Source organism: Staurois parvus, unplaced genomic scaffold (assembly GCF_062004578.1).
Source record: "Staurois parvus isolate SC_StPar_1 unplaced genomic scaffold, SC_StPar_1.0 ptg000636l, whole genome shotgun sequence".
Taxonomy (NCBI): domain Eukaryota; kingdom Metazoa; phylum Chordata; class Amphibia; order Anura; family Ranidae; genus Staurois; species Staurois parvus.
Window position 1 is genome coordinate 6,306,028 of NW_028318432.1, and position 17,007 is coordinate 6,323,034.

Genomic DNA, 17,007 nt, shown 5'->3' on the forward strand with positions numbered 1-17,007 from the left:
GGTCTCCTCCTCCCATGCCCGCCTCCAGGACATCTTCAGGGTGTCACCCATCCTCTGGAACTCCCTGCCCCAACCCATCAGATTATCACCTTCTCTCCTCTCCTTTAGGCGCACCCTGAAAACCTACCTCTTCAGGGAAGCCTACCCCACCCCGTGCTAACTTGCCGACCTCCTCCACTCTTCCTACCACCCCATCCCCCACAGCTATCTCCTCCTGTGCCCCCATCCCTTCCCTCCTAGATTGTAAGCTCGAAAGAGCAGGGCCCTCGATCCCCTCATGTTTTGCATTGTATTGGTATTGTTCTGTCACATGTTCTGTCCCCCTTTGTAATGTACAGCGCTGAGCGAACTATTGGCACTTTATAAATACTGTATAATAATAATAATATTTCTGTTGTTGGTGGCTGAAAATTTTCCATCAATCTCCTTCAACAAAAGTCAAGCTATACCAAGCACTATTAATGCACTGACTATGTTTACAGCTCTCCTGCTGCCTGTCCTTGGTTTAGATATACAATGTGTACTTTATCGATCAATTACACTATTGTCACAACAGGTCACTGGGGGGTCCCATCAAAATTTTGCTATGGGACCTCATGAATTGTAGTAACTTCGCTGGTCCTGAGGTTGAATTTCATCGCCAAATAAGAGCTTGCAGTTACAGCACAACAAAGAGAAGAAGCTTCAAAATACAACTGTCACTTTGGTTGTGAAAGAAACTCGAGGATTAATGCTAACATGTTTTAACAAAATACAAACACAAACTTTTTCTCCCTCCACCTAAGGTACCCCACCATTGAAAAAGGAAAGTGCACCTATTATTATTATTATTATTATTATACAGTATTTATAAAGCGCCAATAGTTCGCTCAGCGCTGTACATTACAAAGGGGGACAGAACATGTGACAGAACAATACCAATACAATGCAAAACATGAGGGGATTGAGGGCCCTGCTCTTTCAAGCTTACAATCTAGGAGGGAGGGGATGGTGGCACAGGAGGAGATAGCTGTGGGGGATGGAGTGGTAGGAAGAGTGGAGGAGGTCGGCAAGTTAGCAGGGGGCGGGGTAGGCTTCCCTGAAGAGATGGGTTTTCAGGGTGCGCCTAAAGGAGAGGAGAGTAGGTGATAATCTGATGGGTTGGGGCAGGGAGTTCCAGAGGATGGGTGACACCCTGGAGAAGTCCTGGAGGCGGGCATGGGAGGAGGAGACCAGGGAACTAGAGAGAAGGAGGTCTTGTGAGGAGCGGAGTGTGCGTGCTGGGCGGTACTTGGATATTAGGTCAGTGATGTAGTTCGGGGCAGTATGGTGGACAGCTTTGTACGTCAGCGTTAGGATTTTGAATTTGATCCGTTGCGCAATCGGAAGCCAGTGGAGGGATTGGCAGAGGGGGGTGGCGGAAACGGAGTGGTTGGAAAGGTGAATGAGTCTGGCAGCCGTATTCAGGATGGACTGAAGCGGGGATAGCCAGCGGCGAGGCAGGCCAGTGAGGAGGGAGTTGCAGTAGTCGAGTCGTGATATGATGAGGGAGTGGATGAGCTGTTTAGTGGTTTCTGGAGTTAGGAACGTGCGGATTTTGGCGATGTTGCGGAGGTGGAGTCTGCACGAGTTTGTTAAAGATTGGACTTGGGGCTGGAAGGATAGGTTGGAGTCCAAAATGACCTATAAGTTTCATTTTAATTTCTTACCTTTTAGTACTGCACATTGCATTCTTTACTAGCCACTTGCCAACCAGTTACGTACCAGGTACGTCATAACTCTTCACCGGTAGTTAAGCTATTATTTGTATACAGGATTTATATAGCGCCAGCAGTTTACGCAGCACTTTACAACAGGACAGACAGTACAATTACAATACAAATTAATAAACTAGCCGCTCAATTGCTATTACAAGCAGTGGGAAGGGGTGCTCCCTCCCGCTGCCTTCGACCACTTTCACTGGATCTCTTGTCCCACCGAGATTCCCGATCAACGAGCCGACATTGCCGCTGGCTAGTCAAAGAGCCGGACAAAGACCAGATCGGCTTTGTTCAGCGCTGTTAAATAGTAAACCGGAAGCGATGACCTGACATCACTTCCGTTTTACTCGAAAACAATCAACGCCATTTTAAAAACATAAAAGCATTCAATCACATATTGATGTTTTGAATGCTTTAAAGGGCAGAATAGGGATCTGGGGTCTTATTGACCCCAGATCCCTCCAAAAAGAATACCTTCACAGGCCTGTTGATGTCACAAGAGATGTTTACATTCTTTGTGATAGCAATTAATGTGATAAAAAAATATTTTTAAAGTGACATTGTAAAAAAAAAATGCCCCTGTCCCACACGCATGCAAACAGCGATCGTCCCACACATGTGAGGTATCACCACGATTGTCAGATCATGGGAAGTAATTCAAGCACCAAATCTTCTCTTTAAATCTAAAGTGGTAAACTGTAAAGGTTTTTAAAGTGTCACCTATAGATAGTAAACTTTACACAGGTTTACAAAAAATTGAGTTATGATTTGTGTTTTTTGCATTAAAAATCAAAAAAGTGTATTGTTTCCCAAAAAATTGCATTTGTAAAACCGCTGCACAAATACCGTGTGAGATAAAAATTTGCAAAACCCACCAATTTATTCTCTAGAGCCTCCGCTTTATGTAATGTAAATGTATAATGTTTCGGAGTTCTAAGTCATTTTCTAATAAAAAAAAAAAGTGATTGTTACATGTGAAGAAAAAGTACCAAAAAAAAAGCCTGGTCCTTAAGTGGAATAGGACAATGTTTATGCTGCGTATAGCTGATTTGTGTTTTGATGACAGATGACAGAAATGAAGAATGTTTTGTGACTGCAGCAGACGAGACACACACTTGTTTTCATTCAAACAGCAGCATTGGAGCCCTGGGGCATGTGTGTGTTTCACTCCTGTGATTGGGGAGGGATTCACTGGTGAAAAATAACGATGTTGAGTTTTTCTGTATTACTGGAGTTACTAAATTATTTCTTCCTATCTTTTCATGTTTTATCCCAGATGATGTCCGGAAACTGATGCGGAAGCTGGATATCATACCTTCTTTAATTGCTCGTCTTGTTCCAGAAGGTAACTCTCTGAATCTGCAGAATATTCTGTTGACAAACCCAACCATCTGCTCCAAGGGCTCCAATGTAACCAATATCTGCTTATACGGATTACATTAACTGGTGTTGCAGTTCCATAAAACTATTAAATGATTTATAGAATATAACACTTGAAAAGAGCTTTAACCAAGAGATCCGACTTACTGAATGTGTACATTAAATCAGGCTTGCTGTGTTTTCTAGTACATCTGCACTGGTATACTGTTATTTAGAATATTCATGTTAAAGTACTCCGACGTATATCATAACCACTTTAGAATTTTAGAAAAAAAGACTACAACTATTCTGTGAAGACGTACTGATGTTTGTGGTCTGTCCATGCTTTTAACTGCTGTTTATGCAGAGATTTTAATCTTGGTGTGTGGCCAAGCCTTCTTTGCAGAATTATAATTGAGCAGGTCTGAACCAGGGAAAAAAAATGTACTTTTTTTGTGCTTTAAAATATTCCCCAGTTTTGCTGTGTCTAACCTGCATTGTGGATTTGTGTTAAATGTAAACCCTCACTTTGTAAATCAACCCATACAGTTTAAAATAGAAATAAAAGGCAAAACATTTGTTTATAGATATAAAAAGAAAATTATAAATAACTTTTCCCCTTTTAGAGAGGTGAGGGTGAGAAACAACAGAACACTGGTCTTCCCAATGAACGGCTCTTCAAGGAGGGGGTGTGGCAGTACAAGTCTGAAGGAAAGCACACATTGGGGTTTATTTACTAAAACTGGAGAGTGCAAAATCAGTCTCACTTCTGCATAGAAACCAATCAGCTTCCAGGTTTTATTGCCAATGCTTAATCGAACAAGCTGAGGTTAGAAACTGATTGATTTCTGTGCAGAAATGAGCCTGATTTTGCAATCTTCAGCTTTAGTAAATAAACCCTTAAGTTCCCAACACAGCTAGAGAACAGACCACATTCTGCTCTCATGCCTAGTATAGTCAGTTTTTAAAAGGAAAAGAGAGGGACTGGCAGGAACACATGGGATTTCACACAAAGGAAGAAATACAAAGGGAACAAGTACATGGTACAGCAGGTGCATAGCAGGAATATGAAAACTTGGGTTTACATATTCATTAAAGCACAATGGTTATCAGTGGTTCAAAATGTATGTAACATCTAATGCAAGGGTTACATTCTGTGTTGCAGGCCTTCATCTTCTCAGTTTTTGCCATGGTAGCCCCCTTAAAATGTTACTTTAGAACAGTGGTCTTCAAACAGTGGCCCATGGGCCGCATGTGGCCCTTTGCTTTACTTTATCCATCCCTTGGGGCACCGTTCCTCCTGCTGACACCAATGATGTGACACTATTCCTCCAACTGACACCAATGATGGGGCACTATTTCTCTCACTGACACCAATGATGGGGCACTACTCCTCCCACTGACATCAATGATAGAGCACTATTCCTCCCACCGACACCAACAATGGGGCACTATTCCTTCCAATGACACCAGTGATGGGGCACTATTCCTTCCACTGCCACCAATGATGGAGCACTATTCCTCCTATTCCTCACACTGATACTAATAATGGGGCACTATTCCTCCCACGGACACCAATAATGGGGCACTATTCCTCCCATTGACACCAATGATGGGGCATTATTCCTTCCTCTGCAGCAGACAATGGGGCACTATACCTCCCACTGACACCAGTAATGGGGCACTATTCTTCCCACTGACACCAACGATGGGGCATTATTCCTCCTACTGCAACAGATGATGGGTCACTATACCTCTCACTTACACCAATTATGGGGAATTATTCCTCCCACTGCAACAGCTGATGGGGCACTATACCTCCCACTGACACCAATAATGGGGCACTATTCCTCCCACTGACACCAATGATGGGGCATTATTCCTCCTACTGCAACAGATGATGGGTCACTATTCCTCCCACTGATACCAATGATGGGACACTATTCCTCCCACTGACACCAATGACGCAGCATTATTCCTCCCACTGATACAGATGATTGGGCGTTATTGCTCTGACTGACACCAGTAATGGGGCAATATTCCTCCCACTGGCACAAACAATTGGGCACTTTTCCTTCCACTGACATCCATGATGGGGCACTGTTCCTCCCACTGATATCATTTTCTACTCCCTCTGACCACTGTCAGAGCAGTAAACTCGCCTTTTGTTTAGAAAGTTTAGAGACCCCTGGTTTAGAGTATGGGAGATTCTCATTCACCCACATCACCAATCGCAGAGCTCAGTGGGGCACATCTATCTTTCTGCAGATATGTGCTTTCATTAAGTGAAGGGTTCTTTCGGGACTGAAGGAACCATGAGAAGGGTAGGAACACTTAAAGCAAATATCTACTTTGGCCATTCAGGGCAGAGTTACATGTTTGTTTGATAGCTTACCCCTCCACTGCTCATGCTTAAAGTATAACTAAAGGCAAAACTTTTTTAATTCTAAGCAGAGTGGAGATTGGAATAGGAATACCTACAAAGGTTTTATTGCTGTCTGTGCCCCCATTAGGGAGATTCACCCTCTCTATTGTCTTGTATACCATTATCATAAAAACTGAAAGTAAAAGAAAATCCCAAACTTTGGGTTTTCCCCAGAAAAGAAATAGAAGGGATATCTTCCAATGGGAACACTAGTTCTGATGACCCGAGGGACTCCAAGGGATTCCCTTAAACTGCAGAGTTTTCATCTCACTTCCTGTTTGACTATGGGACAGAAAGTGAAGGGAAATCTCCCTATTGGGACACAGCTGGCAAAAAAATCCCTTCATTCTGTGCATTGGCTCTTCCTCCTCATTGGCTGGGACAGCAGCGGTAGCCATTGGCTCCCACTTCTGTCAATCACAGCCAGTGAGCCAATGAAGAGGAGAGTGGGGGGCAGGGCCGAGCCTTGCTCCATGTGTGAATAGATATTCTGAGCAGCGGCTAAGCTGCTTGCTATGAGGGTACTTGGCAGGAAGGAGGGGCCAGGAGTGTCGGTGGGGGACCCAAAAAGAGGTAGATCGGGGCTGCTTTTACTTTACATCAGAGGTCCTGTTATCCATTGTGAAAGTAATATGGAGGTTATCATTGGGGTGAAGGGGGTAATTGCCTCAATGTATAAGTATGCCCGGTAGGTTATGTTAGAAGTTCTCCCTTCTCTGCTGCTTACTGCTCTGTATCCTTTCTTATTGCTTCATCATTGTGGCTTCTAAATCTTTTCTTCTATAGCCATTGGGCAGATGCTGAAGTAAACTTGGGTTACATTATTCCAGTAGCCGGCTCCTACTTTTGGCATCTTACCAATGCTCAGTGTGTATTGCACATGCACTATAGACAGTGAACATAAAATAAAATTACTAGTAGAAAGGGAAAATGGTGTTTTTTTGCAAAAGAGACATAGTCTCTTCCACCAAAAAAACTCTTACCTAGTTGCATTTTTTACTTTAGTCGCACTTTAATCCTGTTATTGATCATAATACCTAAAATAAACATCAATATGTTACTGTCACCCTAATATCTGACCCATCATATAACCCTTAAACCCTAACAGAACACTGTGAATGAATGACGCGGCCGTGTGGCATCAACAGCCGGCGCTGTTTTTAAAAAGTGACAGCTTGTACGGAAAACTTCTCCCTGTACTGCTGTCACAGGGAGGGGGATCTGGCAGTATTGGGAACATTTTACATTTTCCACCCTAAAAACTGGTGGAACATGTAACATGATGCCAAAGGTGAACTTATCCTTTAAATTAGTCCCTGAAGAAACATACCTTATATTATGGCTTGAATCATCGCCATAGCAGTCCAGTAAGCTGACACTGAAAACTGCTCAGATATCTGTGAACTCTGTTAGATGATGAACGTTCAGAATTCATAGACTGAATGTATTCTTCATGGTATGAGCATGTTTTAGAAATCAATATAAGTGCAAGCATTTATGCAATTCAATTAGCTATGTTTGTATTTATATCCATTCTTATTCCTATTACAGAGGAAGTAGTGGTTCATGAGTTTGCTACTCTTTGTCTAGCACACATGGCCACTGACTATTCCAACAAGGCGAAAATATTTGAGCTGAATGGCTTAGAACATCTCATCCGTTTATTAGGCAGCCCTGATCCTGATGTCAAGAAGAATTCTGTTGAATGTATTTATTTGTTGGCCCAGGTAAAGGAATATTCTTCATATTAGCAGTTTTGTTACTTTGACATTTTGTGATTAAATTTAGCCCCCTATCCCTTGTGTTGATTTTAACCCAGGACTTCCAGAGTCGCAGTGCTGTGTGTGAAAACAATGCCGTACCTCCGTTGTTGGAGCTCTTAAAGTCAGACTATCCAGTTATTCAGCAGTTGTCTCTGAAGGCTCTTTGCAGTATCAGCTGTGAAGCAGAGTGCAGGTTGGCTCTCAAGGAGAACCAAGCCATGGATCATCTCTTAAAAATCCTGGAAGCAAAGGTATGCAACTGCAGACTATAATTATGTTCTTTCCAGTGATAGATTAACAACGTACATGATGGCCATAAAGTGGCTTAGTGGATATACCTGTGTTCTTGGAACACTGAGGTCATGGGTCAAATTCCCAGTGACACTGTGTGGTGCATGTATATTCTTCCTCTGTGTAGGATTCCTTCAGCAACATACAAAAACATGCTGGTGGGTTAATTGTTTTCTGACCAAAACTGACCCTAGTGTGTGTTCTCTGTAAAACAAGCATGTTGTCTGTGTAGCACCCTCGTAGATAAGTGCTAGTTAGTTAGGTACATTTAGTTCTGTAGCTCTTATAATCAGTGGAGCAGCTTGTGATTGCTTTGGGCTGCTGAGTTTCACTGGTTGTGGGTTTGGCTGCTTTTCCCAGCCTTCTGGAGTGTTCTGGAATGTAGTGGGCTGAGAGAGTCAGATCCAGAGCTGAATATTTATGTGGACACAGCCATTCCCTGGGGAGGGTGGCCAGTAGGTGACACTAGGTGGAGGCCTAGAACCGTGGGGTTCTTGTCCATGAGGAGAAGGACCAAGCCTGAAGGGCCACTGCCCTTCTGGGCAGTTCAGCTGTGCTCCTTCATTTTCTCATTGAGGACCCAGCTATGTTAGAGCTGGAGGGCCTATTCTACTAACCTGGAACTGAATGAGGGATTTATCTGAGCATCTGGCCTGGAGAGTTCACGGTAGACATGTCTGGCTAATATTGGAAGGAGGTATCCAAATATCCAGGGACATTTGTGAGTACAGACCGGTGTGCGAAATCCCAGTGACTGTGTGCTGCTACTATCCCTCTTGCATCGGTGTCAGCATGTGCTTAAAAGTGGACATTTCTTATGGTGTCCCTGAGTATCTCCATTATTGCTGCCTCAAGTGTCCTCAGATTGCTACTTTGTGTTGATGAAGTATCCCATAGTTACCATACACCCCATCCAAGTACAAGTTATAGTATTTATAAAATATAATTATAAAACATCAAAAAAAGGATACCTGTAGACTATTCATTGAGCCAGAAGAGTGATTGAGATGGTGTTCCTGACTGCTAACCCACTAGCATGGGAAAGAACCATGGGACTACTCAATGGGCCCTTTAGGGGGTGAGCACTACATCTGCTATCATGCTAGCCTGATAAATGCAGATATCATGGCAGCACAATGGGAAATGTGCCCCGCGGGCCACTGCTGTCACTATTAGGTTGCCCAGTTCTCAGTACAATGTTATTCTTCTATTAGTGTGAGAGTTAGTGTTAAGGCTTGTTCACACCAGCTTTGGTCGCTGAAGAGCAATCCATGTTTGGATTGTTCTTCAGAGAGCAATTGACAGGCACTGAGCAGGCACTGTATCTCCTCTTCACTGCCTACTTTAACCCCTTGATCTCCGCACTAGTGTACATGCAATGCACTCAAATGCAGGCAGCTTACAGAGTGGAGAAGTGAGAGGGAGTATAATTCCTGCCGTGGCTGTGAAACAAAGCATTATGGCCATCACTTTGGTACACTTCCAGCTGCTGCCCCTCCAGCTAAAGGGTATAGCAGTGTGTGTGTTTTGGTGTGTGTTAAGGGGGGAGGCAATAACCATGGTGTTTTACCATTCCGCCAACCACTAATGTGAATGAGCCCTTAGAGATACAGGGAAAGGTAGTGTAAGAGTTACATGAAGGATTAGCGTGAGAGTTACATGGAGGGATAGTGTGTGGGTTAGTGTCAACATTACAGGTAAAGCTGGTGTTAGGGTTAGGCTTACAGTAGTGTTAGTGTCAGGGCTTTTTTTCAGCAGGAACGCAGTTACTGAACCTCTATCACTGAATGTATGTAATGGCAAGGGGTGCTGCAGGGTCTGCTGATTCTGGCTGCTGGGGGATTTATTATTCCTGGGGAGATTTATTGTTTCTAAGGAGGTCTGTTGTTTTTGGGGACGTCCATTGTTGCTGGTGGGGTATTAATTGTTGCTGGAGGGTCTCATGTTGCTGGGGGGATCTAATGTTGAGGGAGGGGTCTATTGTTGCTGGCAGCTGGAGGGTCTATTGATTTATTGTTGCTGGGGGGGATATACTATTTCTGGGAGGTCTGTTGTTGCTCAGGAGGTCTATTGTTGCTGGTGGGGGGACAGTTGTTTCTGGGATGATCTACTCTTGAGGGAGGGGTCTATTCTTGCTGGCAGCTGGAGGGTTCATTGATGCTGGCTGCTGGGCGATCTATTGTTTCTGGGGGGTCTGTTGTTGCTAGCTGCAGGGGTATATATATATTTTTTGGTAACATTAACAAATTCCATTGAAATTACATAGCAACACAAAATGACATTTGGTTCTGTATTGTCTTAAAAGGGTGGTACTGGGAGGTGGGACAAATGGATGGCTCAGAAGAAGGGAGTACCTGCACCTATTATCTGAGGAACAAAAGCCCTGGTAAGTGTTAAAGGATAGCATCAGGGGTACTGAAAGGGATAGGTGAGGAACCCCTTAGGATAGGCCATTGCAGTGAGTGCTAATGCTTAAAGATAATGTATAATGGATTTCAGCTTCAGAAATATAAGAAATTGTTTCCTCCAAAGAAAATAAATGTATTTTATCTTTATAAATTTGGCATATACAGCGCCAAAGAAAACTACGCCATTTCTTTACAACAAACTTTCTGTGAATAGACATCCCATACACTGAAACCAAACTATATGCTATGAATGTGTATTGATGCGCCTGCAACTTTTTCCACACTGTTTGTTCTTTATTGTATATCTCCAAGTCTTTTGTCTGCATACGTGCTCATTATGTCTTCTTAGGAGCTTAATGACTTACACGTGGAGGCCCTTCTGATAATTGCTAACTGCCTTGAGGATGCAGACACTGTGCAGCTTCTCCAGCAGTCAGGAGGACTGAAGAAGATTCTGACCTTTGCAGAGACATCCCCGCTGGCTGACATACAGAGGAATGCCGCCAAGGCCATCGCCAAGTCAGCTCACAATGGTGTGTGACATTCAGTGCGAAATTACATTTAGAATAATTCTGAATAACACATATGAAGAGTCACAGCCCAGAATGATTTCTCTGATGCTTGCTCTGGTTAATGTCAATCGTTTGACAGTTTGTCTTTTCTATACATCATACAATGGGATAAGTTCATTTTAGTTGGTTGGCTTATAGATTAAAGGCCAGAGTCATTTCAGTGCATTAATATATATCAAATGCAGCATGTCATGGAGCTAAGAATTAAAGCAGACCTACAGTGTATACTGTGTGTGTGTATATATATGTATATATATATATATTTATATACATACAGTTGTGTTCAAAATAATAGCAGTGTGTTGAAAAAAGTGAATAAAGCTCAAAATCCTTCTAGTAGCTTTTGTTTCCATCCACACAAATGCATTGAGAACACTATACATTCTATTCCAAATCAAAACCTGAAGAAAAATATATCAAATTTGTGTTATTCCTCTAAAAAAAATGAAGAAAAGTGAATATTAGACTGTTCAAAAAAATAGCAGTGTCTGTATTCTTCTTTACAAACTCAAACATTCACTATATAAACTGAAAAATGTTTGAAAATGTTGCTTTCCTTTGAATCAATTAATATTTAGTTGTATAAGCACTGTTTCTGAGAACTGCTGTACATCTGTGTTGCATGGAGTCAACCAACTTCTGGCACCTGTGAACAGGTATTCCATCCCAGGATGATTGGACGACATTCCACAGTTCTTCTCTATTTCTTGGTTTTGCCTCAGAAACTGCATTTTTGATGTCACCCCACAAGTTTTCTATTGGATTAAGATCCGGGGATTGGGCTGGCCACTCCATAACGTCAGTCTTGTTGGTCTGGAACCAAGATGTTGCGCGTTTACTGGTGTGTTTGGGGTCGTTGTCTTGTTGGAACACCCATTTCAAGGGCATTTCCTCTTCAGCATAAGGCAGCATGACCTCTTCAAGTATTCTGATGTATTCAAACTGATCCATGATCCCTGGTATGCGATAAATAGGCCCAACACTGTAGTATGAGAAACATCCCCATATCATGATGCTTGCTCAACCATGCTTCACTGTCTTCACAGTGTACTGTGGCTTGAATTTAGTGTTTGGGGGTCGTCTGACAAACTGTCTCCGGCCACTAGACCCAAAAAGAACAATCTTACTTTCATCAGTCCACAAAATGTTGCGCCATTTCTCTTTAGGCCAGTCAATGTGTTGTTTGGCAAATTGTAACCTCTTCAGCACAGTGTAACCTCTTTTTCAACAGTGGGACTTTGCGGGGGCTTCTTGCTGAAAGCTTGGCTTCACATAGGCGTCTTCTAATTGTAACAGTACTCACAGGTAACTTTAGACCTTCTTTGATCTTCCTGGAGCTGATTGTTGGCTGAGTCCTTGCCATTTTGGCTATTCTTCTATCCATTCGAATGGTAGTTGTTTGCTTTATTCCACGTCTTTCAGGTTTTGGTTGCCATTTTAAAGCATTTGCGATCATTTTGACTGAGCAGCCTATAATTTTCTGCACTTCTTTATATGTTTTCCCCTCTCCAATCAACTTTTTAATCAAGGTACGCTGTTCTTCTGAACAATGTCTGGAACGACCCATTTTCCTCAGAATTTCAGAGAGAAATGCACTGTAACCGGCAAGTACAACATTTGTTGCCTTCCTTCCTTAAATAAGGGCAATAATTGCCACCTGTTTTTCAAAGAATGAATGACCTCACTAATAGAACTCCACACTGCTATTATTTTGAACATGCCCCTTTCAATTAGTGATTCAATTACACAGAATCAGCAGCATGCATGTCATGACTGTTGGGTCTGTTGGATTTCTATTACTCTACTACACCTGCTAGTAAATTATTTGCCATGTAGAAATATAATTTCTACCAAAAACAGTGATTGATCAGGTTAGTGATGTCTGACTGCTATTATTTTGAACACAACTGTATATATATACATACTGCTCAAACAAATTAAAGGAACAATTTGAAAGGACATCAGATCTCAATGTGCAAAAATATCATGCTGGATATCTATACTGATATGGACTGGGTAATGTGTTAGGAACTTAAGGATGCCCCATCGTTTGATGGAAATTAAAATTATCAACCTACAGAGGACTGAGTTCAAAGACATCCTGAAAATCAAAGTGAAAAAATGATGCAGCAGGCTAGTCCACTTTGCTGAAATGTTATTGCAGCAATTCAAAATGGTACTCAGTAGTTTGTATGGACCGCAAGTGCTTGTATGCATGCCTGACAATGTCAGGGCACGCTTCTAATGAGATGACGGATGGTGTCCTAGGGTATTTTCTCCCAGATCTGGACCAGGGCATCACTGAGCTCCTGGAGAGTCTGAGGTGCAACCTGGTGGTGTTGGATGGCCCAAAATATGATATCCCAGAGGTGTTCTATTGGATTTAGGTCAGGCGAGCATGGGGGCCATTCAGTGGTATTAATTCCTTCATCCTCCAGGAACTGCCTGCATACTCTCGCCACATGAGGCCAGGCATTGTCGTACACCAGGAGGGACCCAGGACCCACTGCACCAGCGTTGGGTCTGACAATGGGTCCAAGGATTTCATCCCGATACCTAATGGTAGTCAGGGTACCATTGTCTAGCCTGTAGAGGTCTTTGTGTACCTCCATGGATATACCTCCCCAGACCATCACTGACCGAACGATGTTACAGGCAGCATAATGTTCTCCATGACTTCTCCAAACCCTTTCACGTCTGTTACATGTGCACAGTGTGAACCTGCTCTCATCTTTGAAAAGCACAGAGTGCCAGTGGCAGACCTGCCAATTCTAGTGTTGAATGGCAAATACCAATCAAGCTCTATGGTGCTGAGCAGTGAACACAGGCTCCACTAGAGGACATCGGGCCCTCAGGCCACCCTCATGAAGTTTGTTTCTGATTGTTTGATCAGAGACATTAACACCAGTGGCCTACTGCTGGAGGTCATTTTGTAGGGCTCTGGCAGTTCTCATCCTGTTCCTCCTTGCAGAAGGGAGCAGATACCGGTCATGCTGTTGGGTTAAGGACCTTCTACGGCCCTGTCCAGCTCTCCTAGAGTAACTGTCTGTCTCCTGGAATCTCCTCCATGCTCTTGAGACTGTGTTGGGAGACACAGCAAACCTTCTGGCAATGGCACATATTGATGTGCCATCCTGGAGGAGTTGGACTGCTTGTGCAACCTCTGTAGGGTCCAGGTATCTCATTATGCTACCAGTAGTGACACTGAGCCTAGCCAAATGCAAAACTAGTAAAAAGCAGTCAGAAAAGATGAGTAAGGAAAAAAATGTCAGTGGCCTCCACCTGTAAAGCCATTCCTGTTTTGGAGGTCATCTCATTGTTGCCCATCTAGTGCACCTGTTGTTAATTTCATTAACACCAAAGCAGCTGAAACTGATTAACAACCCCCTCTGCTACTTACCTGACCAGATCAATATCCCAGGAGTTTAATTGACTTAATGCTATACTCTGATTAAAAAGTGTTCCTTTAATTTTGTTTGAGCAGTGTATAAATAAATCATCTTAATCATATCAGTCTGTGTTAAAGTTTTAAACGTCTCCCTGCTATGAATAGATTATAAATGTATATGTGCATGGGAGTATCCTTGACCCTTATATATGCAGGCTCTGCTTCCAGCTCATTAGTACTGAGGATTAGTGGCTATACCTGTCTTCCCTAACCGTAATTAAACATATGCATGGAGCAACCATTTTTAATTACTAGATATGCAGGCTCTTCTTCTTGCTTTGCAATGTTGCATGATGGTTGTGCCTAGCTGTTCCTCATTACACTACAAGACTATTGTCAAATAATAACAAAGTGCTCTCCCAACACCATATGACTGATATGTTGGTACAGAATAACTTAAAGTCCCAAAAAATTAATTTAAATATAGGGAGTGAATAACAGTCCTATATGAGGGTATCCTGGGGTACAAAAAAATTGCTTTGGAATCCATTCATTATTCGTTTGCCCAGGGTCATGTGACCATCTATTTGGGGGTCTATATCCTCTGTTCCTTGGAGAGCCATCCACATAAAGGAAACCAGGAGGTCTATCCTATGAGAGCCTGCAGTTGCGTGACAGTAGAGAGCCATTTGACCACCGTCAAGCCTGCCTGATGAAAGAGCGCGCTAGGACTCATCTCGTCCTGCACATGCTGAGAAACACGTTGCATTTTGATGACGTCAGATGCCACATGTGCTGATCCCGGACATCTTGGAGACTCTGCCAGGCTCCATCATCTATGCTGTATATGCACAGCACCATCTGCTGACAGACACTTTGGAGATTCCATCGGGCTTACCATCCATGTTGCACATGCACAGCACCACCTGCTGACGGACTCAATCGATCTCCTCTCTGGATCAGACACACAACATCTGGCTACAGACGTCTCACCCTCTTACCCATGAGCCTGTTTTTAAATTCTAAGATGTGAGTTACTACTTATCTTTCTATTAAATACCTGCACAGTACACACTTAGAGGCTCTATGTTTCTATTAAAATATGGCATATTAAAACCTCCATCTGATTTAGGACATCATATTTTACTCTCGGTTTTTTACCTGCCCAAATATATCTAAATATTATTTTTTTTAAGATCCCAAAGTATCATCATTTTCACAAAGTTTATTTTTCCTATCCAAGAGAGAGATCCTCTTGAACTTCCTCTCAATTCATTATTTATCTCGTTTATTAATGGGATGTAATTTACCTGATATATATTTTTAAGAGATGAGGTCAGCTTTATTCCTAAATATTTTAATTCTTTTTCCCTCCATGTGAAAGGCAATTCAATTTGTAATGCTATTCTCTCTAATTTTGAGACACTAATATTTAATATCTCTGTTTTTGAAAGATTCACTTTTAAGTTTGATAGTTCTCCATAATGTTTTAATATTCTCATTAAGTTCGGTAATGTTAGCCTAGGGTTTACCACATCATCTGCATACGCTGCGACTTTATGTTCCACATCCCCAATCTGAATTCCTTTAATATCTATGCAGTTTCAGACCGTTGCTTATAACGGCTCTAGGGATAATACGAATAGCAGGGGCAAGAGTGGGCATCCCTGCCAGGTCCCATTCTACATTTTAACCCTGATGACAGTGAGCCATTGATCTTTACAGCTGCTGATGGGTAACTATAAATTTTTTTATCCACTACATCATTCTAGGTCTTATCCCCATTACTTCTAATGTGTCCATCATAAATCCCCAGTCTACTCTGTTGAAGGCTTTCTCAGTGTCTATCAACAAGAATAGCACTGGGGACTTCTCTTTTTTACTCTTCTGCAACAGGAGCAATGATCTGAATCCATTGTCCCTCCCTTCTCTTCCTGGAACAAATCCCACCTTATCTAAGTGTATCCACACTACCATTGGAACCTTCATCGTAGTCGCTAATATTTTTGCACATAGTTACGTATCCGAATTCAGTAGCAAAGTTGTTCTATAACTAGCACATTGGGACACATCTTTACCTGCCCAAATATATCTAAATATTATTTTTTTTAAGATCCCAAAGTATGTCATTGGTATATATTTCGGAAGCATATTAAATTTATACAAAATGTTTGGTACTATCACCATTTTCACAAAGTTTATTTTTCCCATCCAGGAGAGAGATCCTCTTGAACTTCCTCTCAATTCATTCTTTATGTAGTTTATTAATGGGATGTAAATAGCTTCCTTTTTCTTATTCTTTCTACTTCTTCTTTTAGATTCTTAGGTTTTACATCATATAATCTACTGTAATGTTTTTTTTAAATATATTGGCTATTGCGGTAGTTGAATATACCATTTCACCTGTCTCATCTCTAATTCTCTCCACAAAATTTTCTGATTTCTGTTTCGTTAATCTTCTTATTAAATATTTCCCTGGTCTGTTCCCCCTTTGGTATCTTTCTTTTGCCACCATGTTAAACACCTTCTTGGTTTCTTGCTCCATTAAATCCTTTAGTTCTTCTCTTTTTAGTATTATTTTCTGGTGTAAATCTGTGTCTGACTTCTTTTTATGAAGTTGTTCTAATTCATATAGTTCTTCTATCAATGATCTTATACTCTCCTCCCGCCTTTTCTACTTTTCAGCCTATTCATTTTCTATATGAAACTAGCATGCAAAAAATGAATGAAAGATCGCTCATCCGATATTCTTGTCATGTGCACTAGGCTTATGAATTGGCTGAGTTATTGAAAAAATTCACTCCCTGTGTGGCTGGCATCTTATCCCAACTATTAAGCAAGAAGCAGAAAGATATCATTGAGCTATTAAATACTCCTTATAGTGGCTGATCTACAAATCTCTACATTTTACAGGCCTGGAAAAAGAAAAAATACACATATATATATATATATATATATATATATATACACACACACACTGTATATACTGTATACATACATATACTGTATATATAGAGTTCCTCATGTTTTCTTCATAGAGTGCAAATACCATATGATCTGCC

At 41.8% G+C, this 17,007-nt stretch overlaps 1 protein-coding gene across 2 annotated transcripts in view; it reads left to right on the forward strand.

The window, feature by feature from the left end:
• ARMC3 (armadillo repeat containing 3) overlaps positions 1–17,007 on the forward strand; it is a 79,218-nt gene that overhangs the window by 13,765 nt on the left and 48,446 nt on the right. For both annotated transcript variants that reach the window (XM_089693754.1, XM_089693755.1), the window contains 4 exons: positions 3,016–3,084; positions 7,075–7,250; positions 7,343–7,537; positions 10,335–10,518. In XM_089693754.1, the coding sequence (XP_089549880.1) occupies positions 3,016–3,084; positions 7,075–7,250; positions 7,343–7,537; positions 10,335–10,518 (624 nt within the window). The remainder of the gene's footprint in view (positions 1–3,015; positions 3,085–7,074; positions 7,251–7,342; positions 7,538–10,334; positions 10,519–17,007) is intronic.